This window comes from Telmatherina bonti (genome assembly GCF_933228915.1).
Source record: "Telmatherina bonti genome assembly, chromosome: 13".
Lineage (NCBI taxonomy): Eukaryota > Metazoa > Chordata > Actinopteri > Atheriniformes > Telmatherinidae > Telmatherina > Telmatherina bonti.
In genome coordinates this window covers 292,083-318,468 of record NC_136611.1, presented here as the reverse complement: position 1 = coordinate 318,468, position 26,386 = coordinate 292,083, and the positions used below count along the sequence as shown (strand labels likewise).

The 26,386-nt window shown below is 47.8% G+C and overlaps 1 protein-coding gene across 6 annotated transcripts in view; it reads left to right on the top strand.

Annotated features, from left to right (window-relative positions):
• Nucleotides 1-26,386, top strand: part of LOC306764394 (extracellular matrix organizing protein FRAS1-like) — a 623,368-nt gene that overhangs the window by 541,710 nt on the left and 55,272 nt on the right. For 5 of the 6 annotated variants that reach the window (XR_013771547.1, XR_013771548.1, XM_079251555.1 and 2 more), the window contains 2 exons: nt 11,648-11,788; nt 21,343-21,570. Coding sequence is in view for 4 of the 6 variants with exons in the window: in XM_079251555.1 (XP_079107681.1) it covers nt 11,648-11,788; nt 21,343-21,570 (369 nt within the window). In the remaining 2 variants the exon portion in view is untranslated. The remainder of the gene's footprint in view (nt 1-11,647; nt 11,789-21,342; nt 21,571-26,386) is intronic. The other variant, XM_079251554.1, reaches the window with a different exon arrangement.

The following is a 26,386-nucleotide window of genomic DNA, read 5'->3' as shown; positions in this document are numbered from 1 at the left end:
AGGTAGGTGTGAGGGTGGGATGTAGGCATCTGGATGTAGGTGTGAGGGTGGGATGTAGACATCTGGATGTAGGTGTGAGGGTGGGATGTAGGCATCTGGATGTAGGTGTGAGGGTGGGATGTAGACATCTGGATGTAGGTGTGAGGGTGGGATGTAGCCATCTGGATGTAGGTGTGAGGGTGGGATGTAGGCATCTGGATGTAGGTGTGAGGGTGGGATGTAGACATCTGGATGTAGGTGTGAGGGTGGGATGTAGGTATCTGGATGTAGGTGTGAGGGTGGGATGTAGGTATCTGGATGTAGGTGTGAGGGTGGGATGTAGGCATCTGGATGTAGGTGTGAGGGTGGAATGTAGGCATCTGGATGTAGGTGTATGGGTGGGATGTAGGCATCTGGATGTAGGTGTGAGGGTGGGATGTAGGCATCTGGAGGTAGGTGTGAGGGTGGGATGTAGACATCTGGATGTAGGTGTGAGGGTGGGATGTAGACATCTGGATGTAGGTGTGAGGGTGGGATGTAGGCATCTGGATGTAGGTGTGAGGGTGGGATGTAGGTATCTGGATGTAGGTGTGAGGGTGGGATGTAGGCATCTGGATGTAGGTGTGAGGGTGGAATGTAGGCATCTGGATGTAGGTGTATGGGTGGGATGTAGGCATCTGGATGTAGGTGTGAGGGTGGGATGTAGGTATCTGGATGTAGGTGTATGGGTGGGATGTAGGCATCTGGAGGTAGGTGTGAGGGTGGGATGTAGACATCTGGATGTAGGTGTGAGGGTGGGATGTAGGCATCTGGATGTAGGTGTGAGGGTGGAATGTAGGCATCTGGATGTAGGTGTATGGGTGGGATGTAGGCATCTGGATGTAGGTGTATGGGTGGGATGTAGGCATCTGGATGTAGGTGTATGGGTGGGATGTAGGCATCTGGATGTAGGTGTATGGGTGGGATGTAGGCATCTGGATGTAGGTGTATGGGTGGGATGTAGGCATCTGGATGTAGGTGTGAGGGTGGGATGTAGGCATCTGGATGTAGGTGTGAGGGTGGGATGTAGGTATCTGGATGTAGGTGTGAGGGTGCGATGTAGGCATCTGGATGTAGGTGTGAGGGTGGGATGTAGGTATCTGGATGTAGGTGTGAGGGTGGGATGTAGGCATCTGGATGTAGGTGTGAGGGTGGGATGTAGGCATCTGGATGTAGGTGTGAGGGTGGGATGTAGGCATCTGGATGTAGGTGTGAGGGTGGAATGTAGGCATCTGGATGTAGGTGTGAGGGTGGGATGTAGGCATCTGGATGTAGGTGTGAGGTTGGGATGTAGGCATCTGGATGTAGGTGTATGGGTGGGATGTAGGCATCTGGATGTAGGTGTGAGGGTGGGATGTAGGCATCTGGATGTAGGTGTGAGGGTGGGATGTAGGCATCTGGATGTAGGTGTGAGGGTGGGATGTAGGCATCTGGATGTAGGTGTGAGGGTGGGATGTAGGCATCTGGATGTAGGTGTATGGGTGGGATGTAGGCATCTGGATGTAGGTGTATGGGTGGGATGTAGGCATCTGGATGTAGGTGTATGGGTGGGATGTAGGCATCTGGATGTAGGTGTGAGGGTGGGATGTAGGCATCTGGATGTAGGCGTGAGGGTGGGATGTAGGCATCTGGATGTAGGTGTATGGGTGGGATGTAGGCATCTGGATGTAGGTGTATGGGTGGGATGTAGGCATCTGGATGTAGGTGTATGGGTGGGATGTAGGCATCTGGATGTAGGTGTGAGGGTGGGATGTAGGCATCTGGATGTAGGTGTGAGGGTGGGATGTAGGCATCTGGATGTAGGTGTATGGGTGGGATGTAGGCATCTGGATGTAGGTGTGAGGGTGGGATGTAGGCATCTGGATGTAGGTGTGAGGGTGGGATGTAGGCATCTGGATGTAGGTGTGAGGGTGGGATGTAGACATCTGGATGTAGGTGTATGGGTGGGATGTAGGCATCTGGATGTAGGTGTATAGGTGGGATGTAGGCATCTGGATGTAGGTGTGAGGGTGGGATGTAGGCATCTGGATGTAGGTGTGAGGGTGGGATGTAGGCATCTGGATGTAGGTGTATGGGTGGGATGTAGGCATCTGGATGTAGGTGTATGGGTGGGATGTAGGCATCTGGATGTAGGTGTGAGGGTGGGATGTAGGCATCTGGATGTAGGTGTGAGGGTGGGATGTAGGCATCTGGATGTAGGTGTGAGGGTGGGATGTAGGCATCCGGATGTAGGTGTGAGGGTGGGATGTAGGCATCTGGATGTAGGTGTGAGGGTGGGATGTAGGCATCTGGATGTAGGTGTATGGGTGGGATGTAGACATCTGGATGTAGGTGTGAGGGTGGGATGTAGGCATCTGGATGTAGGTGTGAGGGTGGGATGTAGGCATCTGGATGTAGGTGTGAGGGTGGGATGTAGGCATCTGGATGTAGGTGTGAGGGTGGGATGTAGGCATCTGGATGTAGGTGTATGGGTGGGATGTAGGCATCTGGATGTAGGTGTGAGGTTGGGATGTAGACATCTGGATGTAGGTGTGAGGGTGGGATGTAGACATCTGGATGTAGGTGTGAGGGTGGGATGTAGGCATCTGGATGTAGGTGTGAGGGTGGGATGTAGGCATCTGGATGTAGGTGTGAGGGTGGGATGTAGACATCTGGATGTAGGTGTATGGGTGGGATGTAGGCATCTGGATGTAGGTGTGAGGGTGGGATGTAGGCATCTGGATGTAGGTGTGAGGGTGGGATGTAGGCATCTGGATGTAGGTGTGAGGGTGGGATGTAGGCATCCGGATGTAGGTGTGAGGGTGGGATGTAGGCATCTGGATGTAGGTGTATGGGTGGGATGTAGACATCTGGATGTAGGTGTGAGGGTGGGATGTAGGCATCTGGATGTAGGTGTGAGGGTGGGATGTAGGCATCTGGATGTAGGTGTGAGGGTGGGATGTAGGCATCTGGATGTAGGTGTGAGGGTGGGATGTAGGCATCTGGATGTAGGTGTGAGGTTGGGATGTAGGCATCTGGATGTAGGTGTGAGGGTGGGATGTAGGCATCTGGATGTAGGTGTGAGGGTGGGATGTAGACATCTGGATGTAGGTGTGAGGGTGGGATGTAGACATCTGGATGTAGGTGTGAGGGTGGGATGTAGGCATCTGGATGTAGGTGTGAGGGTGGGATGTAGGCATCTGGATGTAGGTGTGAGGGTGGGATGTAGGCATCTGGATGTAGGTGTGAGGGTGGGATGTAGGCATCTGGATGTAGGTGTGAGGGTGGGATGTAGGCATCTGGATGTAGGTGTGAGGGTGGGATGTAGGCATCTGGATGTAGGTGTGAGGGTGGGATGTAGACATCTGGATGTAGGTGTATGGGTGGGATGTAGGCATCTGGATGTAGGTGTGAGGGTGGGATGTAGGCATCTGGATGTAGGTGTGAGGGTGGGATGTAGGCATCTGGATGTAGGTGTGAGGGTGGGATGTAGGCATCTGGATGTAGGTGTATGGGTGGGATGTAGGCATCTGGATGTAGGTGTGAGGGTGGGATGTAGACATCTGGATGTAGGTGTGAGGGTGGGATGTAGGCATCTGGATGTAGGTGTATGGGTGGGATGTAGACATCTGGATGTAGGTGTATGGGTGGGATGTAGGCAGCTGGATGTAGGTGTATGGGTGGGATGTAGGCATCTGGATGTAGGTGTGAGGGTGGGATGTAGGCATCTGGATGTAGGTGTGAGGGTGGGATGTAGGCATCTGGATGTAGGTGTATGGGTGGGATGTAGACATCTGGATGTAGGTGTGAGGGTGGGATGTAGGCATCTGGATGTAGGTGTGAGGGTGGGATGTAGGCATCTGGATGTAGGTGTGAGGGTGGGATGTAGGCATCTGGATGTAGGTGTGAGGGTGGGATGTAGGCATCTGGATGTAGGTGTGAGTGTGGGATGTAGACATCTGGATGTAGGTTTATGGGTGGGATGTAGGCATCTGGATGTAGGTTTATGGGTGGGATGTAGACATCTGGATGTAGGTGTGAGGGTGGGATGTAGGCATCTGGATGTAGGTGTGAGGGTGGGATGTAGGCATCTGGATGTAGGTGTGAGGGTGGGATGTAGACATCTGGATGTAGGTGTATGGGTGGGATGTAGACATCTGGATGTAGGTGTATGGGTGGGATGTAGACATCTGGATGTAGGTGTGAGGGTGGGATGTAGACATCTGGATGTAGGTGTATGGGTGGGATGTAGGCATCTGGATGTAGGTGTATGGGTGGGATGTAGGCATCTGGATGTAGGTGTGAGGGTGGGATGTAGGCATCCGGATGTAGGTGTGAGGGTGGGATGTAGGCATCTGGATGTAGGTGTATGGGTGGGATGTAGGCATCTGGATGTAGGTGTATGGGTGGGATGTAGGCATCTGGATGTAGGTGTGAGGGTGGGATGTAGGCATCTGGATGTAGGTGTATGGGTGGGATGTAGGCATCTGGATGTAGGTGTGAGGGTGGGATGTAGGCATCTGGATGTAGGTGTATGGGTGGGATGTAGGCATCTGGATGTAGGTGTGAGGGTGGGATGTAGGCATCTGGATGTAGGTGTGAGGGTGGGATGTAGGCATCTGGATGTAGGTGTGAGGGTGGGATGTAGGCATCTGGATGTAGGTGTGAGGGTGGGATGTAGGCATCTGGATGTAGGTGTGAGGGTGGGATGTAGGCATCTGGATGTAGGTGTATGGGTGGGATGTAGGCATCTGGATGTAGGTATGAGGGTGGGATGTAGGCATCTGGATGTAGGTGTGAGGGTGGGATGTAGGCATCTGGATGTAGGTGTATGGGTGGGATGTAGACATCTGGATGTAGGTGTATGGGTGGGATGTAGACATCTGGATGTAGGTGTATGGGTGGGATGTAGGCAGCTGGATGTAGGTGTATGGGTGGGATGTAGGCATCTGGATGTAGGTGTGAGGGTGGGATGTAGGCATCTGGATGTAGGTGTATGGGTGGGATTGTAGACATCTGGATGTAGGTGTGAGGGTGGGATGTAGGCATCTGGATGTAGGTGTGAGGGTGGGATGTAGACATCTGGATGTAGGTGTGAGGGTGGGATGTAGGCATCTGGATGTAGGTGTGAGGGTGGGATGTAGGCATCTGGATGTAGGTGTGAGGGTGGGATGTAGACATCTGGATGTAGGTGTTGAGGGTGGGATGTAGACATCTGGATGTAGGTGTGAGGGTGGGATGTAGACATCTGGATGTAGGTGTATGGGTGGGATGTAGGCATCTGGATGTAGGTGTGAGGGTGGGATGTAGGCATCTGGATGTAGGTGTGAGGGTGGGATGTAGGCATCTGGATGTAGGTGTGAGGGTGGGATGTAGGCATCTGGATGTAGGTGTATGGGTGGGATGTAGGCATCTGGATGTAGGTGTGAGGGTGGGATGTAGACATCTGGATGTAGGTGTGAGGGTGGGATGTAGGCATCTGGATGTAGGTGTGAGGGTGGGATGTAGGCATCTGGATGTAGGTGTGAGGGTGGGATGTAGGCATCTGGATGTAGGTGTGAGGGTGGGATGTAGACATCTGGATGTAGGTGTGAGGGTGGGATGTAGACATCTGGATGTAGGTGTGAGGGTGGGATGTAGACATCTGGATGTAGGTGTGAGGGTGGGATGTAGACATCTGGATGTAGGTGTTATGGGTGGGATGTAGGCAGCTGGATGTAGGTGTATGGGTGGGATGTAGACATCTGGATGTAGGTTTATGGGTGGGATGTAGGCATCTGGATGTAGGTGTGAGGGTGGGATGTAGGCATCTGGATGTAGGTGTATGGGTGGGATGTAGACATCTGGATGTAGGTGTGAGGGTGGGGATGTAGACATCTGGATGTAGGTGTATGGGTGGGATGTAGGCATCTGGATGTAGGTGTGAGGGTGGGATGTAGACATCTGGATGTAGGTTTATGGGTGGGATGTAGGCATCTGGATGTAGGTGTGAGGGTGGGATGTAGGCATCTGGATGTAGGTTTATGGGTGGGATGTAGGCATCTGGATGTAGGTGTGAGGGTGGGATGTAGGCATCTGGATGTAGGTGTATGGGTGGGATGTAGACATCTGGATGTAGGTGTGAGGGTGGGATGTAGGCATCTGGATGTAGGTGTATGGGTGGGATGTAGGCATCTGGATGTAGGTGTGAGGGTGGGATGTAGACATCTGGATGTAGGTGTGAGGGTGGGATGTAGGCATCTGGATGTAGGTGTGAGGGTGGGATGTAGGCATCTGGATGTAGGTGTATGGGTGGGATGTAGGCATCTGGATGTAGGTGTGAGGGTGGGATGTAGGCATCCGGATGTAGGTGTGAGGGTGGGATGTAGGCATCTGGATGTAGGTGTATGGGTGGGATGTAGGCATCTGGATGTAGGTGTGAGGGTGGGATGTAGGCATCTGGATGTAGGTGTGAGGGTGGGATGTAGGCATCTGGATGTAGGTGTGAGGGTGGGATGTAGGCATCTGGATGTAGGTGTGAGGGTGGGATGTAGGCATCTGGATGTAGGTGTATGGGTGGGATGTAGGCATCTGGATGTAGGTGTGAGGGTGGGATGTAGGCATCTGGATGTAGGTGTATGGGTGGGATGTAGGCATCTGGATGTAGGTGTGAGGGTGGGATGTAGGCATCTGGATGTAGGTGTATGGGTGGGATGTAGCCATCTGGATGTAGGTGTGAGGGTGGGATGTAGGCATCTGGATGTAGGTGTGAGGGTGGGATGTAGGCATCTGGATGTAGGTGTGAGGGTGGGATGTAGGCATCTGGATGTAGGTGTGAGGGTGGGATGTAGGCATCTGGATGTAGGTGTGAGGGTGGGATGTAGGCATCTGGATGTAGGTGTGAGGGTGGGATGTAGGCATCTGGATGTAGGTGTATGGGTGGGATGTAGACATCTGGATGTAGGTGTGAGGGTGGGATGTAGGCATCTGGATGTAGGTGTATGGGTGGGATGTAGACATCTGGATGTAGGTGTATGGGTGGGATGTAGGCATCTGGATGTAGGTGTATGGGTGGGATGTAGACATCTGGATGTAGGTGTATGGGTGGGATGTAGACATCTGGATGTAGGTGTATGGGTGGGATGTAGACATCTGGATGTAGGTGTGAGGGTGGGATGTAGACATCTGGATGTAGGTGTGAGGGTGGGATGTTGGTATCTGGATGTAGGTGTGAGGGTGGGATGTAGGCATCTGGATGTAGGTGTGAGGGTGGGATGTAGGCATCTGGATGTAGGTGTATGGGTGGGATGTAGGCATCTGGATGTAGGTGTATGGGTGGGATGTAGGCATCTGGATGTAGGTGTATGGGTGGGATGTAGACATCTGGATGTAGGTATGAGGGTGGGATGTAGGCATCTGGATGTAGGTGTATGGGTGGGATGTAGACATCTGGATGTAGGTATGAGGGTGGGATGTAGGCATCTGGATGTAGGTGTGAGGGTGGGATGTAGGCATCTGGATGTAGGTGTATGGGTGGGATGTAGACATCTGGATGTAGGTATGAGGGTGGGATGTAGGCATCTGGATGTAGGTGTATGGGTGGGATGTAGACATCTGGATGTAGGTATGAGGGTGGGATGTAGGCATCTGGATGTAGGTGTGAGGGTGGGATGTTGGTATCTGGATGTAGGTGTGAGGGTGGGATGTAGGCATCTGGATGTAGGTGTATGGGTGGGATGTAGACATCTGGAGGTAGGTGTGAGGGTGGGATGTAGACATCTGGATGTAGGTGTGAGGGTGGGATGTAGGCATCTGGATGTAGGTGTGAGGGTGGGATGTAGGCATCTGGATGTAGGTGTGAGGGTGGGATGTAGGCATCTGGATGTAGGTGTGAGGGTGGGATGTAGACATCTGGATGTAGGTGTATGGGTGGGATGTAGGCATCTGGATGTAGGTGTGAGGGTGGGATGTAGGCATCTGGATGTAGGTGTGAGGGTGGGATGTAGACATCTGGATGTAGGTGTGAGGGTGGGATGTAGGCATCTGGATGTAGGTGTGAGGGTGGGATGTAGGCATCTGGATGTAGGTGTGAGGGTGGGATGTAGACATCTGGATGTAGGTGTATGGGTGGGATGTAGGCATCTGGATGTAGGTGTGAGGGTGGGATGTAGACATCTGGATGTAGGTGTGAGGGTGGGATGTAGACATCTGGATGTAGGTGTGAGGGTGGGATGTAGACATCTGGATGTAGGTGTGAGGGTGGGATGTAGGCATCTGGATGTAGGTGTGAGGGTGGGATGTAGGCATCTGGATGTAGGTGTATGGGTGGGATGTAGGCATCTGGATGTAGGTGTGAGGGTGGGATGTAGGCATCTGGATGTAGGTGTATGGGTGGGATGTAGACATCTGGATGTAGGTGTGAGGGTGGGATGTAGACATCTGGATGTAGGTGTGAGGGTGGGATGTAGGCATCTGGATGTAGGTGTGAGGGTGGGATGTAGGCATCTGGATGTAGGTGTATGGGTGGGATGTAGGCATCTGGATGTAGGTGTATGGGTGGGATGTAGACATCTGGATGTAGGTGTATGGGTGGGATGTAGGCATCTGGATGTAGGTGTGAGGGTGGGATGTAGACATCTGGATGTAGGTGTGAGGGTGGGATGTAGGCATCTGGATGTAGGTGTGAGGGTGGGATGTAGACATCTGGATGTAGGTATGAGGGTGGGATGTAGGCATCTGGATGTAGGTGTGAGGGTGGGATGTAGACATCTGGATGTAGGTGTGAGGGTGGGATGTAGGCATCTGGATGTAGGTGTGAGGGTGGGATGTAGGCATCTGGATGTAGGTGTGAGGGTGGGATGTAGGCATCTGGATGTAGGTGTATGGGTGGGATGTAGACATCTGGATGTAGGTGTATGGGTGGGATGTAGGCATCTGGATGTAGGTATGAGGGTGGGATGTAGGCATCTGGATGTAGGTGTGAGGGTGGGATGTAGGCATCTGGATGTAGGTGTGAGGGTGGGATGTAGACATCTGGATGTAGGTGTGAGGGTGGGATGTAGGCATCTGGATGTAGGTGTGAGGGTGGGATGTAGACATCTGGATGTAGGTATGAGGGTGGGATGTAGACATCTGGATGTAGGTGTGAGGGTGGGATGTAGGCATCTGGATGTAGGTGTATGGGTGGGATGTAGACATCTGGATGTAGGTGTATGGGTGGGATGTAGACATCTGGATGTAGGTGTGAGGGTGGGATGTAGGCATCTGGATGTAGGTGTGAGGGTGGGATGTAGGCATCTGGATGTAGGTGTATGGGTGGGATGTAGACATCTGGATGTAGGTGTATGGGTGGGATGTAGGCATCTGGATGTAGGTGTATGGGTGGGATGTAGGCATCTGGATGTAGGTGTATGGGTGGGATGTAGGCATCTGGATGTAGGTATGAGGGTGGGATGTAGGCATCTGGATGTAGGTGTGAGGGTGGGATGTAGGCATCTGGATGTAGGTGTATGGGTGGGATGTAGGCATCTGGATGTAGGTGTGAGGGTGGGATGTAGGCATCTGGATGTAGGTGTGAGGGTGGGATGTAGGCATCTGGATGTAGGTGTATGGGTGGGATGTAGACATCTGGATGTAGGTGTGAGGGTGGGATGTAGGCATCTGGATGTAGGTGTGAGGGTGGGATGTAGGCATCTGGATGTAGGTGTGAGGGTGGGATGTAGGCATCTGGATGTAGGTGTGAGGGTGGGATGTAGGGATCTGGAGGATGATTTTGGAGGGTGGGCTTGTATGGGTTAAGATGTGGATGTGTATGTTTGTAGGTGTGTGTGTGTTGGTGTGTGTTCTTACCTTGATAATGGTAAGTATGTGTGAACGTACCGGTGTGTAAGCGAGGAGGGATGGCAGCATGTCTTCGGGTGGTGGTGTCTCCTGTGGTTGTGGGGGCGGTACGCATTTGGTATGGGGTCTTCCTCTGCCGCCCATCCCCTTCCGTGCCTTCCCGCCACCTTAGCGTGTGGTCGGTTGGTGCATTGTGGGGCCGGTGGCAGCTCTCTGGGCTGTTTCCCCCTGACCCTGGGGGGCTCTGGCTGGGCCCCCCTTTCTGCCACCTCCTGGGTGGATACGTGGCTGAATGTGACACAGTCACTGAGTCTTCTGCAGGTTTATCCACAAACAACAGCTGGTTTCCTTTTTGTGTTTTTTAATTTAGCTTGTTAGTTTCTGGTTCTCCTGACAGTTGATGGTTTCGCCCTCCCCCAGGGGGAACATGACTCCAATGTGTATGTGGTGTCCTTACAGTGTATATGTGTCTGCATATGTGTATATATAGGATGTTCTCTCGTTCAATTCAATTCAATTCAATTCAACTTTATTTATATAGCGTCAAATCACGGCAATGCCATCTCAAGACGCTTTACAGACAGAGGGGAAAACATAATGAAGGCCAATTCATAACAGCCTATATAAGGAAACCAACAGATTGAGTTGAGTCCAACTCAATCTCCCATCCTGAGCAAGCACACTGGCGACAGTGGGAAGGAAAAAACTCCCTTTTAACAGGAAGGAAACCTCCGGCAGAACCCGGCTCAGGACAGGCAGCCATCTGCCTCTGCTGTGTGGGGGGAAGAGGACAGAAAGACAACAGGAACTGCTACTCCCGGCCAGGGAGACCTGCTGAGACAGGAGACATACATGTTAATGATGCAACACTGTTATTATTGGGGGGGGGGGGGGGGGGGGGGGGGGGGGGGGATAAAAGAAAGAGATAAAGAGAAAGAAGCTCAGTGTATCAGGAAATGTCCCTCAGCAGTCTAAACCTATAGCAGCATAACTAAGGGATGCTAACCATCCCTAGCTATAGGACTTATCAAAAAGATAAGTCTTCAGCCTAGTCTTAAAGGTGGGGAGGGTGTCTGCTTCCCTAACACTAACTGGGAGCTTATTCCATAAGAGAGGGGCCTGATAACCAAAGGCTCTGCCTCCTGCTCGGCTCTTTGAGACTCTAGGAACCACAAGTAAGCCTGCAGTCTGCGAACGAAGTACTCTACTTGGTATATAAGGAACTATGAGGTCTTTGATATATAGTGGTGCCTGGTTGTGGAGGGCTTTATATGTAAGGAGAAGGATTTTAAATTCTATTCTAGATCCAACAGGCAGCCAATGAAGAGAGGCTAAAACTGGAGAAATATGATCTCTCCTGCTGGTTCTGGTCAGGACTCTGGCTGCAGAATTCTGGATCAGCTGAAGGCTTTTCAGGGCATATTTAGGACAGCCCAGTAATAGAGAGTTACAGTAATCTAGTCTCGAAGTAACAAAAGCGTGAACCAGTTTTTCTGCATCACTCCGAGATAGAATGTCCCTAATTTTTGCCTCGTTCAGTCTTTCTTTCTCTCTCTACAAGTTGTTTTTCTATACACAATTACAGCTTAGCTGTAATTGTGTATAGAAGAGAGAAGTTGTTTTCTTTACTTGAAAAAGTTAAACAGCAGGGGAGGGGGTCATTTTTCCTTTGAACTGGGATGTTGGAACCCATTTGGATAGACTGATGACAGTAAATTAAAAAGAGGTGTTGGGCAAAGCTTTTGGGATGTGAGGACAGGTGATGGTTTCTTCTACGAACACAAACACTGGGAATTAAAGGTTATCAAAATATAATTCTTCATCTTTTTAGGTTGCTCAGAGTTTTTACATCACCATAAAGCCAGTAGACGATTCCCTGCCCCTGCTGCAGATGCCAGGAATGAGGGTCCAGGAGGGCGTGAGGAAGACCATCACTGAATTTGAGCTAAAAGCCACAGATGCAGACACAGAGGTGAAATAATTACTACATCATTTTTTTTAATTCTTCTGCTGTGTTCATTATATCTTCCACATTTCTTTGTTTGCCACATTACACTGCATCACAGAAACTAATTAAGTGAATGTGGTGGATTATTTTTTAGTTTCATGACTTTAAAAGGCCCACTCACTCTAACCTTCAAGACACACGAACTATGCAGGCTACTAGGAATTCTTTTACTTTGTAAATAAACTTCAGGTAATAAAAATTCCTGGAAATATTAATGTAAAACCCCTAACATCACAACATTTGGCTGATTGAAGCTAAAACATAACTTGAAGCTAAGTAACTGTTTAGCTTCTTGCTTCTCAACCACAATCTTCACAAGTAAAACAAAGCAGCTCCGGCTTTCACCATCCTCTTAGCCAGGAATGCTGCCAATCATCTGGGGGCCCTCAGCACAACTCCTTTATGGCCCCAGTTAAAACCAGAAATTAGTTTGATTAGTCAATGTGTCAATTGCTGTTATCCTCACTTTTTAGGACAAAAATGTCCCATAAGTCACATAAAACATTTTTTTAATTGACAGCCATTACAAAACATAAATATGCTTTCTGTAATATTCAGGTTTTACCACAACAGGTGCACAGTAGTGCTGAAATATAGACTTTTATGCAATTAAAACTTGGATATTATGTGAAGAGAAACTTCCTGTTAACAATTGTTTAATATGCAACATCTGCTAAACACCAACATATTAAAAACAAGGAATTCCCAGTGAGGCTGTCTTCAATAATATTTTAAGCATGGTGGAGAAATGAAAATCTTAAGATGAAGCTACTGTTCAGTTAACAAAGCCGAACATTTAATGAATAAAAAAATGAATAAAACTGAAACCACCAGAATATAAAAGATCTTTGCAATAAAAAAATACCAGAACTTTTCTCGATTAAAAGTGTTTTAAACTTAAGACTTATATGAGATGTTATTTCATCAGGTCCTTTTGGAAAACTGAATCGGACTGGACTTTATACTGACCTCTCCGTACAGTTGCCACCCCGTCAGCATGGAAACTTTGTGCTGGTAAAAGAGCAGGACCAGCTGGAGGGTCGCATAGTTTTCTGTAGTGTCACTGGTTGATGTTGTCCCAGTGACAGGAGTCCACATCGTTGCTGGTTGATGTTGTCCCAGTGACAGGAGTCCACATCGTTGCTGGTTGATGTTGTCCCAGTGACAGGAGTCCACATCGTTGCTGGTTGATGTTGTCCCAGTGACAGGAGTCCACATCGTTGCTGGTTGATGTTGTCCCAGTGACAGGAGTCCACATCGTTGCTGGTTGATGTTGGGAATGTAAACAGGAACTGCTGGTAGATGGCTGCTCGCGTACATCTGCCTCTTGGCCTCGTGTTCCTCTGTAAACATACTCCAGCATCAAGCCTGCATTAAGTTAGGAAAACAAGATTGAAAATACTCAAACTTCAAGAATTTCAAATTGAAACACAGATATACACATTTATACCTCTAGTAGAAAAAATACTGCTTATATTGATTTAATATCAAATTTCATCATTTGAAAACTAGCATTTCAACATGAGGTTCAGAAAAAACAGAAAAATAATGAAGTCTTCCATATCACTCTAATGGTGCATTTATAAAACTGAAACTTCATCAGATATTTCCTTTGCCAAGATATCTCACATGTCATCAACCATAATAAAACTTTAAATGCTGCCAATTGTTCGATATTTCCTCTGTTAATGTTACCAATAGTTAAATTACATTCTTTTCCATCGTCAGTTTATTTCTTTGTCAGAGTTCTACAACACTTACAGGGTATGTTAACATGATTCTTTAACCATTTATCTCTGCTGTATTTTACAACAACATTTAGTTGTAGGATGGTTCAGGTGACATTTCAACAAAAAACATTGAACTACAGTGTGCTGACCAGCCTCTCATTATATTCCTATCAAATATATTTTTTTCTATTCTGTTCTTGTGAGATGTGTTCTTTGCCAGAAGAATTTTACGAGTGCTATGCACCTTTTAACTGCTGGAATGACCAGCACACATCCCATCGATCTTAAAGTGGAAATGAAACAGTCAAGCAAACTAACATTATTCACTAGACTCAGTCATCATCTCTACATCTTCATCTTAATCTTCAGCCGCTTATCCGGGGTCGGGTCGCGGGGGCAGCAGCCTAAGCAGGGAAGCCCAGACTTCCCTCTCCCCAGCCACATTTGCCAACTCTGCAGGGGATCCTGAGGCGTTCCCAGGCCAGCTGAGAGATATAATCCCTCCAGCGTGTCCTGGGTCTTCCCCGGGGTCTCCTCCCAGAGGGACGTCCCTGGACCACCTCACCAGGGAGGTCCAGGAGGCATCCTGACCAGATGCATCAGCCACCTCAACTGGTTCCTCTCGATGCGGAGGAGCAGCGGCTCTACTCTGATCTCCTCCCGGATGACCGAGCTCCTCACCCTATCTCTAAGGGAGAGCCCGGCCACCCTGCGGAGGAAACTCATTTCAGCCGCCTGTATACGAGATCTCGTTCTTTCGGTCACGACCCACAGCTCATGACCATAGGTGAGGGTAGGAACGTAGATCGGCTGGTAAATGGAGAGCTTCGCCTTCTGGCTCAGCTCCTTCTTCACCACGACAGACCGGCGCAGAGTCCGCATTACTGCAGACGCCGCACCGATCCGTCTGTCGATCTCGCGCTCCATCCTTCCCTCACTCGTGAACAAGACCCCGAGATATTTAAACTCCTCCACTTGAGGCAGGACCTGACTCCCGACCCGGAGAGGGCAATCCACCCTATTCCGGCTGAGGACCATGGTCTCAGATCTGGAGGTGGTGACTCTCATCCCAGCCGCTTCACACTCGGCCGCGAATCGCTCAAGTGAGAGCTGGAGATCACGACCAGATGAAGCCAACAGAACCACGTCATCTGCAAAAAGCAGGGACCCAATCCTGAGGCCACCAAGTCGGATCCCCTCAACACCTCGGCTGCACCTAGAAATTCTGTCCATATAAGTTATGAACAGAATCGGTGATAAAGGGCAGCCTTGGCGGAGTCCAACCCTCACCGGAAACGAATCCGACTTACTACCGGCAATGTGGACCAAGCTCTGACACCTGTCGTACAGGGACCGGACAGCCCGTACAAGGGGGTCCGGTACCCCATACTCCCGGAGTACCCCCCACAGGAGCCCCCGGGGGACACGGTCGAATGCCTTCTCCAGGTCCACAAAACACATGTAGACTGGTTGGGCAAACTCCCATGTCCCCTCCAGGACCCCAAAGAGGGTATAGAGCTGGTCCACTGTTCCGCGACCAGGACGAAAACCACACTGCTCCTCCTCAATCCGGGATTCGACTATCCGGCGGACCCTCCTCTCCAGGACCCCTGAATAGACCTTACCAGGGAGGCTGAGGAGTGTGATTCCCCTGTAATTGGAACACACCCTCCGGTCCCCCTTCTGAAAAAGGGGGACCACCACCCCAGTCTGCCAATCCAGCGGTACTGCCCCCGATGTCCACGCGATGCTGCAGACGCGTGTCAGCCAGGACAGCCCCACAGCATCCAGAGCCTTAAGGAACTCCGGGCGGATCTCATCCACCCCCGGGGCCTTGCCGCCAAGGAGCTTTTTGACCACCTCAGCGACTTCAGCCCCAGAGATAGGAGAGTCCACCCCTGAGTCCACCAGCTCTGCTTCCTCATCGGAGGACGTGTTGGTAGGATTGAGGAGGTCTTCGAAGTATTCCCTCCACCGACCCACAACGTCCCGAGTTGAGGTCAGCAGCTCCCCATCTCCACTGTGCACAGTATTGATGGAGCACTGCTTCCCCCTCCTGAGCCGCCGGATGGTGGACCAGAATCTCCTCGAAGCCGTCCAGAAGTCTTTCTCCATGGCCTCGCCGAACTCCTCCCATGCCCGAGTTTTTGCCTTGGCGACAGCCGAAGCCGCATGCTGCTTAGCCCGCCGGTACCCATCAGCTGCCTCCAGAGTCCCACAGGCCAAGAAGGCCCGATAGGACTCCTTCTTCAGCTTGACGGCATCCCTCACTGCTGGTGTCCACCAACGAGTCCTGGGATTACCGCCACGACAGGCACCAACGACCTTACAGCCACAGCTCCGGCTGGCCGCCTCAGCAATAGAGGCACGGAACACAGCCCATTCGGACTCAATGTCCCCCGCCTCACTCGGGACATGGTTGAAGCTCTGCTGAAGGTGGGAGTTGAAGCTCGCTCTGACGGGGGACTCAGCCAGGCGTTCCCAGCAGACCCTCACAACACGTTTGGGCCTGCCAGCTCTGACCAGCTTCCTCCCCCACCATCTGAGCCAACTCACCACCAGGTGGTGATCAGTTGAAGCTCCGCCCCCCTCTTCACCCGAGTGTCCAAGGCATGTGGCCGCAGGTCCGACGATACGACTACAAAATCCATCATCGAACTGCGGCCCAGGGAATCCTGATGCCAGGTGTACATATGGACACTCTTATGTTGGAACATGGTGTTCGTTATGGACAATCCATGACGAGCACAGAAGTCCAATAACAAAACACCATTTGGGTTCAGAGGGGGGGGACCATGCCTCCCAATCACTCCCCTCCAGGTCTCACTGTCATTGCCCACGTGAGCATTGAAGTCCCCCAGCAGAACAATGGAGTCCCCAGAAGGAGCACCCTCCAGCACTCCCTCCAAGGACTCCAGAAAGGGTGGGTACTCTGAACTGCTGTTCGGTGCATAAGCACAGACAACAGTCAGGACCCGCCCCCCCACCCGGAGGCGGAGGGAAACTACCCTTTCATCCACCGGGGTAAACCCCAACGTGCAGGCACCAAGCTGGGGGCTGATGAGAATGCCCACACCTGCTCGGCGCCTCTCACCATGAGCAACTCCAGAGTGGAAGAAGGTCCAGCCCCTCTCGAGGGTTCTGGTTCCAGAGCCCAAGCCATGCGTCGAGGTGAGTCCAACTATATCTAGCCGGAACCGCTCAACCTCGCGCACAAGCTCAGGCTCCTTCCCCACCAGAGAGGTGACGTTCCACGTCCCTAGAGCCAGCTTCTGCAGCCGGGGATCGGACCGCCAGGGTCCCCGCCCCTTGCTGCCGCCCAGCTCACATTGCACCCGACCCCTACAGCTCCTCCCGCATATGGTGAGCCCACGGGAGGTGAGTCATCATCTCATCAATAATAATATCCCAAACGTGACAAATATTAACATATACAAGAAAACCGAAGTTAGGTTTTATTTTTTGTAGCAAGAGCGCCGCCATCTTGCACAACCATAAACAGTGACATCACGGGGTTGGTTTGTTTCGCGGTCCTGATGAGAGTCCCATTGTGCACATCAAATTATGAGAGACAACAGAGTAAACAATGGAGACTTGTGAACCAAAAGAGAAGAGGAGGCAGAAGGGGGGGGGGGGGGGGGGGGGGTGATACTGCATTGCTCCTTGGTGTAAAAATTAGTTTTTTGGAGTTCGGGCTGAGAGCAAAACAGTTCATTTTCATAAACTTCGGCTAAAAAGAACTGTGCTTCTGCGCTGGTTGGCAGCACTATAGAGGAAGAACCCTCCGACTGGCCCCACGTCCAGGGTCTGTAGCGACCATTTTCTGTTGGACAATTACATAAAGCAGAAATCCTTAAACATGAAGCTGCTCCTAGTATTTTTAATTTTACAGCCTATGACCCGAGCTCTACTGACCGACCAACACGCTCTAACAGCGGGTCATCATCATCAGTCTACCTCTAGGACAGGGCGCAAAAACGCACCAGACAGGCAGAGAAAAAACAGGTAATGTTAGGGAGGTACTAAGCCAAAACAGACAGTATAAACACACATCTCTGATTCTATCTCTAACTAAACACGCCTTTCAGCTCAAACAGCCAAAGGAACGTCTCTGTAACACAGGGTTTGTCTGAAATTACTTTCAAACTTTAGAAACTAAAACCAAAAATCATACCCATATTAAAACTCAAACATTGTTAAATATCCCTTAGCCAGCGGTCATTACAGCTGCAGAAAAGCACCAATAAAACAATTTCTTCCAGCGATTTGATGATTTCCACATTCATTCTGGTTATCCTAAATCCTGGGATTTCCCTCACCATCATCCTGCAGCCTGAACTCTTGGAAGGTGTTTTATAAAACATGTATTTACTTGAAAAAACATCTCAAACACGTCTCCGTGTGAGGTGACAAATAATAAAATAAGTGCAGCTATCAACTGAATTGCCGGTTGTCATTAGCCTGACTTTAGGTCACATGGGTTACCATGACCTTTAAACCCTGTGTTCCGCTAAGACCTGCCCTGCTCTGCATCTGATTGGCTTGGCCTTGGAACCTGACAGCCCAGCAGATATTAAATTTGAGATTCTATCAGTTCATAATCAATCTTATATTACTAGCACACTTTATGTCATCTACTAAAAAAACAAAACATAAAAACGATGTAGTACTTGACTAATTCTTGAGTGTAATTAAAACAATAATTAAACAGAAATATGGCTATTTTATTAAATAAAAAGTTTTTGTTTTTTTTTGTTTTTTTTATTCTTACAACAATAATTAGAGTACCAGTATTAATTCTTTGATGATTCGGATGTCATCACCTTGGTACCTAAAAAGTATATTTGTATAACAGGTTATGCAGACATGTAGGCATCTGGTAGCAAGCAGCAAATCCCCACAGGCTGATATCAGTCAGGAGATCGAGGAGGAGACAGTCAGCGTCCGAACCCCGACAGGCAGCGTCAGCACTAACCCAGCAGTATGTAGTGACACCACTGGAGGTAGAGGATTGTACCTTCAGGAAGGACATTGTTAGAGTAAGTAAGTAAAAAGTTTATTTATAAAGCACTTTTCACAGATAAAAATCACAAAGTGCTGTACATAAAAATGGGTACAATAAGGGGAGGGGAGCTCAACAGCTGCAGGACGGCATCCATCAGGGAAACTTTCCAGGACATGAAAACAGAGACTGTTGTCACCCTGGCCAGCACAAAGGTGTGCAAAAACCAGAAAAGGTGCTGTCTGTTGCCAAGCATCTGAGCCCTATAACAGCCCACACTGGGGAGGCATGGAAAGAACATCATCACTGATTTCATAAAAGGTTTCAATTCTCTGTTCTATGGAGTCACATTATGGTAGAAAACCTGTAAAATATTCTTTTGATTTGACATACATTATGATTATTATTGTTGATCATTTGTATGTTTGCATAACAATTTGAAATTCTAATCCTGCCTACATCCTGTGTTTGTGGTTCAAACCACCGATGCATGTCTGAATGTCGTAAATTGAAAAGTTCCGTTATTAATCAAAATAAATAATACTGGTGCAATGAATTGTTTCAGTTAATTGTATTTAATAGAGAACACATGCAATTATTATTTACAAATTATCAAAAGCAAACTCAAAACCATGATATTCCAGGGAGGGGAAACAGTCCTGATGGAGTGGACGACACAGGCTTCCTTCCCAAATGTCCTCTGGCCCAAAGGGTGAACTGCCTGCATGCAGTCAACCTAAAGAGACGGTTAAACTTATTTGTCAGGTTTAATATTACTACACATACTTATACATACCCAAGAAATAAGATTCACACTGTCTCAAATAAACAAGTTCATTAACTAGTTTGTTTTTGTTCAACAAGCTAATATAAATTTACTGAAAGGGTTTTTTAATCTATAAACTTTATTGTAATTACAAAAGTACAGTTTTTATACACTAAAAATGTTTTGACTGCAGGAAACAACTTCACACATTAAACGAGCTCCTAATGTTATTGTTAGCTAATGTTCATCTAGAAATTAGCTAGCAGCATTAGCCAGGAGCAAAATGAATCTGGACGTATTATTAGCTAATTGCAAAAGGGAATATTGTTTGCATCTTTTACATCATATTACTGTTTCACTGCAGCTTTTATTATATTTTAGATTAAACCACCGGTGATTACTAACATTAGCTTGCTCGTCTAACAGTTAGCTGCTGTTGACCGGATGCTCCAGTGTCCCCGCTCGGACATCTTTTAGGGACAGCATGGCCACCTTCAAAACCTCCACCTCCCGGCACAGTAGATCAAACGTGCACGGTTTAGCGCTCAAGACACAGTCTAAGTCTGCCTCTTGGGAGCAGATCGACTCCACTATTGTAGGCATCGCAGAACAGCAGCCACACCTACACCAGGTAGTAGTGCCGCTCCGCCCCATAGAGAAGCACCCTTTTAAGACTTTACATAGAACCCTGCTGGGGTGACACCCACTTCTTTATTTTTGTCTTGTCCAGCATTTAAGCAGACTGAATGACTTTAAGCATTTAAGCAGGCTGAATGATTATCTAAATGCTGTGTTCTGCTGAGAAAATTTAAGCAGTGTTTAAGGGGAGTTTTATAGACATAATGTTCCCCCTGATGTTCTGGATTCTTTTTTTTATATATATATATCATTTATTTCTTTTTACTTTGCATAATTGTTTGTATTACAGAGCTTATAACCCTAACCCTGCTGGACCAGAGCGGAGAGGATAGAGGAGGGACAGAATGAGAATTGAAAGGAAGAAAAAATGGAAAAACACCTCGTGGAGAGAAAAAGAGAAAACATCCTACAAACATATACATAAGCACGCATACACACCCGCCTACATATACACATATCCATACACCTATACATGTGTGTACACATTGGAATAATGTTCCCCCTGGGACAAAACCATCAACTGTCAGGAGAATGAGAAACTAACAAGCTAGACCAGACACAGAAGGAAAACCAGCTGCTGTTAGTAAATAAACCTGCAGGCGACTCAGTGACTGTGTCACATGCAGAACATGCAGAGTGGAACGTGTTCAGAGAAGAGGGATCACGCCAATGTGACCCCGCCCACACAATGTGACCCCGCCCACACAATGTGACCCCGCCCACACAATGGCAAGAGGCATGCCTGGAAATCTCTGAGACCCGGGCAGATGGCAGCCACCCCTAAGCAGGCAGAGGGTCCAGCCCACGCCTACGGAGTGCCAGGACCCCCAGACTGCAGCCAGACCACACCCCAGTGCACCATTTGTGCTCCCCGGGCACTAAGCCCCCCCCCCCCCCCCCCCCTCCAACCACACATACACACAAACTCCCTTCCTACACACACCCTATCCACCCCGTCACTTACACAGACTCCAACTCCCACTCCCCCGCCCCTCTGCCCCCCCTCACATTCTCCCCATACACACATACACACCCCATAACATGCCGCCCCTCATGCGACATGAGTGGGGTGGGTGACCACTCCTTCATGTCGCATGGCTAATGAGGTGGATGTGATGTGACATGAATGCAAACAATATGTGATTCTCAGTTCCTGGTTTTGGAGGAGCTGATTTATTAGAGTCTGATATTCTGATTTCAAGTAAAAGAAAAAAAATTAGGCAGACATTGTGATGGCGAGGTAAACTCTGATTGGCTCTTTTCTGTATGTAAAAAACTCCATTGAACAGATCCTCTAAGAGTATAATTCTAAAAGCCTAGCATGTAAAGTGGATGTTCACTTTCCATCTGTTCATTTTGCTCCAACCATGACCTCCTCCAGGCGGACTCCATCATCTTCACTGTCGTCCAGCCTCCTCGCCACGGCACCATTGAGCGCACCAACAACGGCCAGCACTACCGGCAGACCAGCAGCTTTACCATGGACGACATCTACCAGAACCGCATCAGCTACAACCATGATGGCTCCAACTCGCTCAAAGACCGCTTCACCTTCACTGTGGCCGATGGCACCAACCTGCTCTTCATGGTGGAGGAGGCTGGCAAAGAGGTGTGTGTGTGCTAGTGCTGGTGTGTGTGGAGTGTCATGTCTGCTACAGCAGGGATTTACTTAGATTGTGTGATGGTGTGAGGCAGCTTCTAGACATTTTTGTTGATGTTGATGATTGTGCATTTGAAGGTTGGTGTGTGCGCTCTGACGTTTTTATGATGGGACCCGGTGACTCAGCAGATTTTGTCTTTGTGAGGACACATTGTCCTTTAAAAGAAGCTTCTTTGAAATTAAAGCATTTTTTAGAAGTAAAAACCTTCCTGAAAGTTGAGGACATAACATTTGTATACGTACATATAAACACCATCCACTTGATCAGGTCCACTGTGCTCGTACCAGGGTCGACCCCGGTTTTGTTCTAGAAGGGCTTTAACCCTTTTGAAACCAAAGTTTTTTTTTAAAGAAAATGTTGTTGAAGTTCATCAGCAGTGAAAAGTGTTTCAGTATGTAGCTGCTTTTGCATCACTAGAAGTTTCCTTCAGAAGATGCTACTGTCCTCATAAAGGGATGGACATGATCAGCAGCAATACTCAGGAAGGCTGTGGTGGTTCAAGCTGCCGTGTTGGTACTAAGAAAGTCTCTTCTGCACCATTCCAGCAGCAGCAGCCTGAAGTGTTGATCTAAAGCAGGATGGATCCATGCTATCATGTGTCCAGCAGATTCAGTGGGGTCTTCTACTGTTGTAGCCCATTCGATTGAAGATTGGACGTGTTTTGTGTTCAGAGCTCTTCTAACCCTGTAGCTCCATCCTGCCATTCAAAAGGTGGTGCGTTTTCCTTTCTTCACATAAAATTTAGCATATAAATGTCTTCACAGTTCAACTAGTAGAAACATCTGTGTGAGAGTTGCTAGCATCAGTTTTATAGCGGTAGAAATGAGCAAGGCTCTGGCTGATTTGACTTCTCTGATTATCAATTTACTGATCTTTCACAGCTATTTGCCACCACCTCTCATCACTAATATGATTACAGCAAATGACAGCATGCAGGTATTTATATTCCCAACCTCTCACACAAACCTCCCAGGCTTGTACTCTTTTCATCACCTGGGGACATTTGTCTTGACAGCTGCATATGTTCAGCATCATGGAAGATGCTATTATTACATCATTACTACTCTACACCTCAGACAACAACCATGAACAGGCAGATTATCCGATTTAGCCTGTCATCACTGTTGGAAGCCAGGTGAATGACTAGAAGACTCAGCTTACATCCTCTTCAAGATTGTTGTAAACTGCTTTAAATTGAGATTTCTCATTTTAATTTGCAAAGCTCTGTCAGCCGTTTTGGAAAGATGTGTTAAATAATCAGCCTGTTCTGTGACACAGATTTTACACTGAAATTCCCAGGATTTCTGCCACTCCTTCCAGGCTCTCAATAAACCTTTTTGCTGACTGACCAATATGGCTTGTGGATTTGTGAAGTTACCAGCCAAATCTACTAGCAGAATTATTTGGGGAAAATAATCCAAATTCAATTTAGAAGCAGATTTAAAATATACTAAATTTATTTAAATATTTTTTATACATTTTTTTTGTCATGAAAATACTAAACACCAATAATAACATTTTCATTTCAACATTAGAAGGTTTCGGGAGGATTTCCCCATCGGTGTCTGTTTCAGCTTTTCTAAGTCATGCTTGGACATGATGTTGCAGTCAGCACCTGTATCTATCGTCACAGTGATTTCGTAGTTTTGATGTTCACAGCTTCCTTCCAGACCTCTTTACTACCTTGTGCATCCATTTTGTTCACATACTTATCTTCCTTATTAACATGCATTGTCCCAATGGACATGTTGTTGTCATCATTACTTGCTGTGTCGCATTCTACACCTTGTACTTTCCGGTGGTTGTCTGTCAGCGACTCATGAACATTTTGGCGAAGGGATTTTTACAATGACGTTTGTTGTAGGTTTGGCCTTTTGCTTGGCACTGCCTTGCGTCATGTTTGTAACCACATCTTCCACATTGTGCATGTCATTTCCATGTGTCTGTTTTTTTTTCTCTTCTCTTTGTCTTTTCCAGCATTTAAGCAGGCAGAATGATTTTCTGGATGGTGTGTTCTGCTGGGCAAATTTACTTTGCCAAGCATCATAGATATAATGCTCCCCTTGATATTCTGGATTTTTTAAATTGGATTTTTTTAATTTTTTGTATTACAAAGTTTGTACTGCTGGACCTGAGAGGACAGAAGAGGGACAGAAAGAGAATCGAAAAGAAGAGAAAACAGAGATGCACCTCGTAGAGAGAAAAAGAGAGAAAGTGAGAAAGAGAATACACATGTGTGAATTCACACACTCTTCTGCTTTACACACAACCCACCCCAGCTTCCCTTATACACTGCCCCCCAAAACGTGCCCACACCTCTGCCACCATACCTCCACCTCTATACACCCACACACATGGCATCACATACTTCACTCTACACAAATACACACCCCTTAGCCACCTTTCTATCCGGCCTCATCCTCCTTATAATTCAATTCAGTGCAAGTCAATTCAACTTTATTTATATAGCATCAAATCCCGGCGATGCCATCTCAAGACGCTTTACAGACAGAGAAGAAAACATAATGAAGGCCAATTCATAACAGCCTATAACAGCCAGGTTCTGCTCATTGCTCTTATAGTTATGGGTAGTCTAGCCATCCATTACTTCTGTAGCAATGGGGATGTTACCTGACGCACTGAGAAGTACCTCGCTCTATTTCTCTAATATATTAATAAATATATGCCAATATGGCCGTCTCTAACTTATTTCTCCTTTTTTCTGCAGGTCTTCCTAAATAAGTGCAGTTGTACATGTTGATCTGTCTTTCCTGTCCTCTCCACCCCAACCAGTCGAGGCAGATGGCTGCCCTCCCTGAGCCGGGTTCTGACGGAGGTTTTCTTCCTGTTAAAGGGGAGTTTTTTCCTTCCCACTGTCGCCTCGTGCAGCTCAGGATGGAGGATTGGATCCAAGTCATGACTCGATGCAATCAGTTGGTTTCTATTATAGGATATGTATGAATTGGCTGCGTCAATAGCGTCAAATCACGGCAATGCCATCTCAAGACGCTTTACAGACAGAGGGGAAAACATAATGAAAGCCAATTCATAACAGCCTATATAAGGAAACCAACAGATTGAGTTGAGTCCAACTCAATCTCCCATCCTGAGCAAGCACACTGGCGACAGTGGGAAGGAAAAAACTCCCTTTTAACAGGAAGGAAACCTCCGGCAGAACCCGGCTCAGGACAGGCAGCCATCTGCCTCTGCTGTGTGGGGGGAAGAGGACAGAAAGACAACAGACAACAGGAACTGCTACTCCCGGCCAGGGAGACCTGCTGAGACAGGAGACATACATGTTAATGATGCTACACTGTTATGGGGGGAGGGGGTTAAAGAGAGAGATAAAGAGAAAACGAAAGAAGCTCAGTGTATGAGGAAATGTCCCTCAGCAGTCTAAACCTATAGCAGCATAACTAAGGGATGCTAACCATCCCTAGTTATAGGACTTATCAAAAAGATAAGTCTTCAGCCTAGTCTTAAAGGTGGGGAGGGTGTCTGCTTCCCTAACACTAACTGGGAGCTTATTCCATAAGAGAGGGGCCTGATAACCAAAGGCTCTGCCTCCTGCTCGGCTCTTTGAGACTCTAGGAACCACAAGTAAGCCTGCAGTCTGCGAACGAAGTACTCTGCTTGGTATATAAGGAACAATGAGGTCTTTGATATATAGTGGTGCCTGGTTGTGGAGGGCTTTATATGTAAGGAGAAGGATTTTAAATTCTATTCTAGATTCAACAGGCAGCCAATGAAGAGAGGCTAAAACTGGAGAAATATGATCTCTCCTGCTGGTTCTGGTCAGGACTCTGGCTGCAGAATTCTGGATCAGCGGAAGGCTTTTCAGGGCATATTTAGGACAGCCCAGTAATAGAGAGTTACAGTAATCTAGTCTCGAAGTAACAAAAGCGTGAACCAGTTTTTCTGCATCACTCCGAGACAGAATGTCCCTAATTTTGGCTTTATTACGTAAATGAAAGAAGGCTGTTTTAGTAACCTGCTTAATATGTGGGCCAAAGGACAGGTCAGGGTCAAATATTACTCCAAGGTTTCTCACTGTAGCACTGGAAGCTAAAGTAATGCCATCCAGGTTCATTACAAAACCGGAAAATTTAGCTCTGAGTTTTTCAGATCCAACGAGAATTACTTCAGTCTTATCTGAGTTTAAGAGGAGAAAATTTATAGACATCCAAATCTTTATGTCTATGAGACAATTTTGTAGCCTATTGGGCTGATTTGTTTCATCTGGTTTAAAGGATAAGTATATTTGAGTATCATCTGCATAACAATGAAAGTTTATTCCATGCTGTCTAATAATTTTGCCTAAAGGGAGCATATATAGCGTGAAGAGTATTGGTCCAAGTACAGAACCTTGAGGAACTCCATGACTTACTGTAGTTTGTGAGGAGGACTTGTCATTTACATGAACAAACTGAAGTCTATCAGATAAATATGATTTAAACCAGCTTAACGCTGTACCTGTAATTCCAATCACCTGTTCTAGTCTTTGTAACAGAATGTTATGATCGACTGTATCAAATGCAGCACTAAGATCAAGCAAGATAAGTACGGACACAAGTCCTTTGTCTGAGGCCATAAGAAGGTCATTAGTAACTTTCACCAATGCTGTCGCAGTGCTATGATGAGCTCTAAATCCTGACTGAAACTCCTCGCATAAATTATTTCTGCTCAGGTGGGCATGTAGCTGAGCTGAAACTATTTTCTCCAGAATTTTGGACATAAACGGGAGGTTAGATATAGGTCTATAAT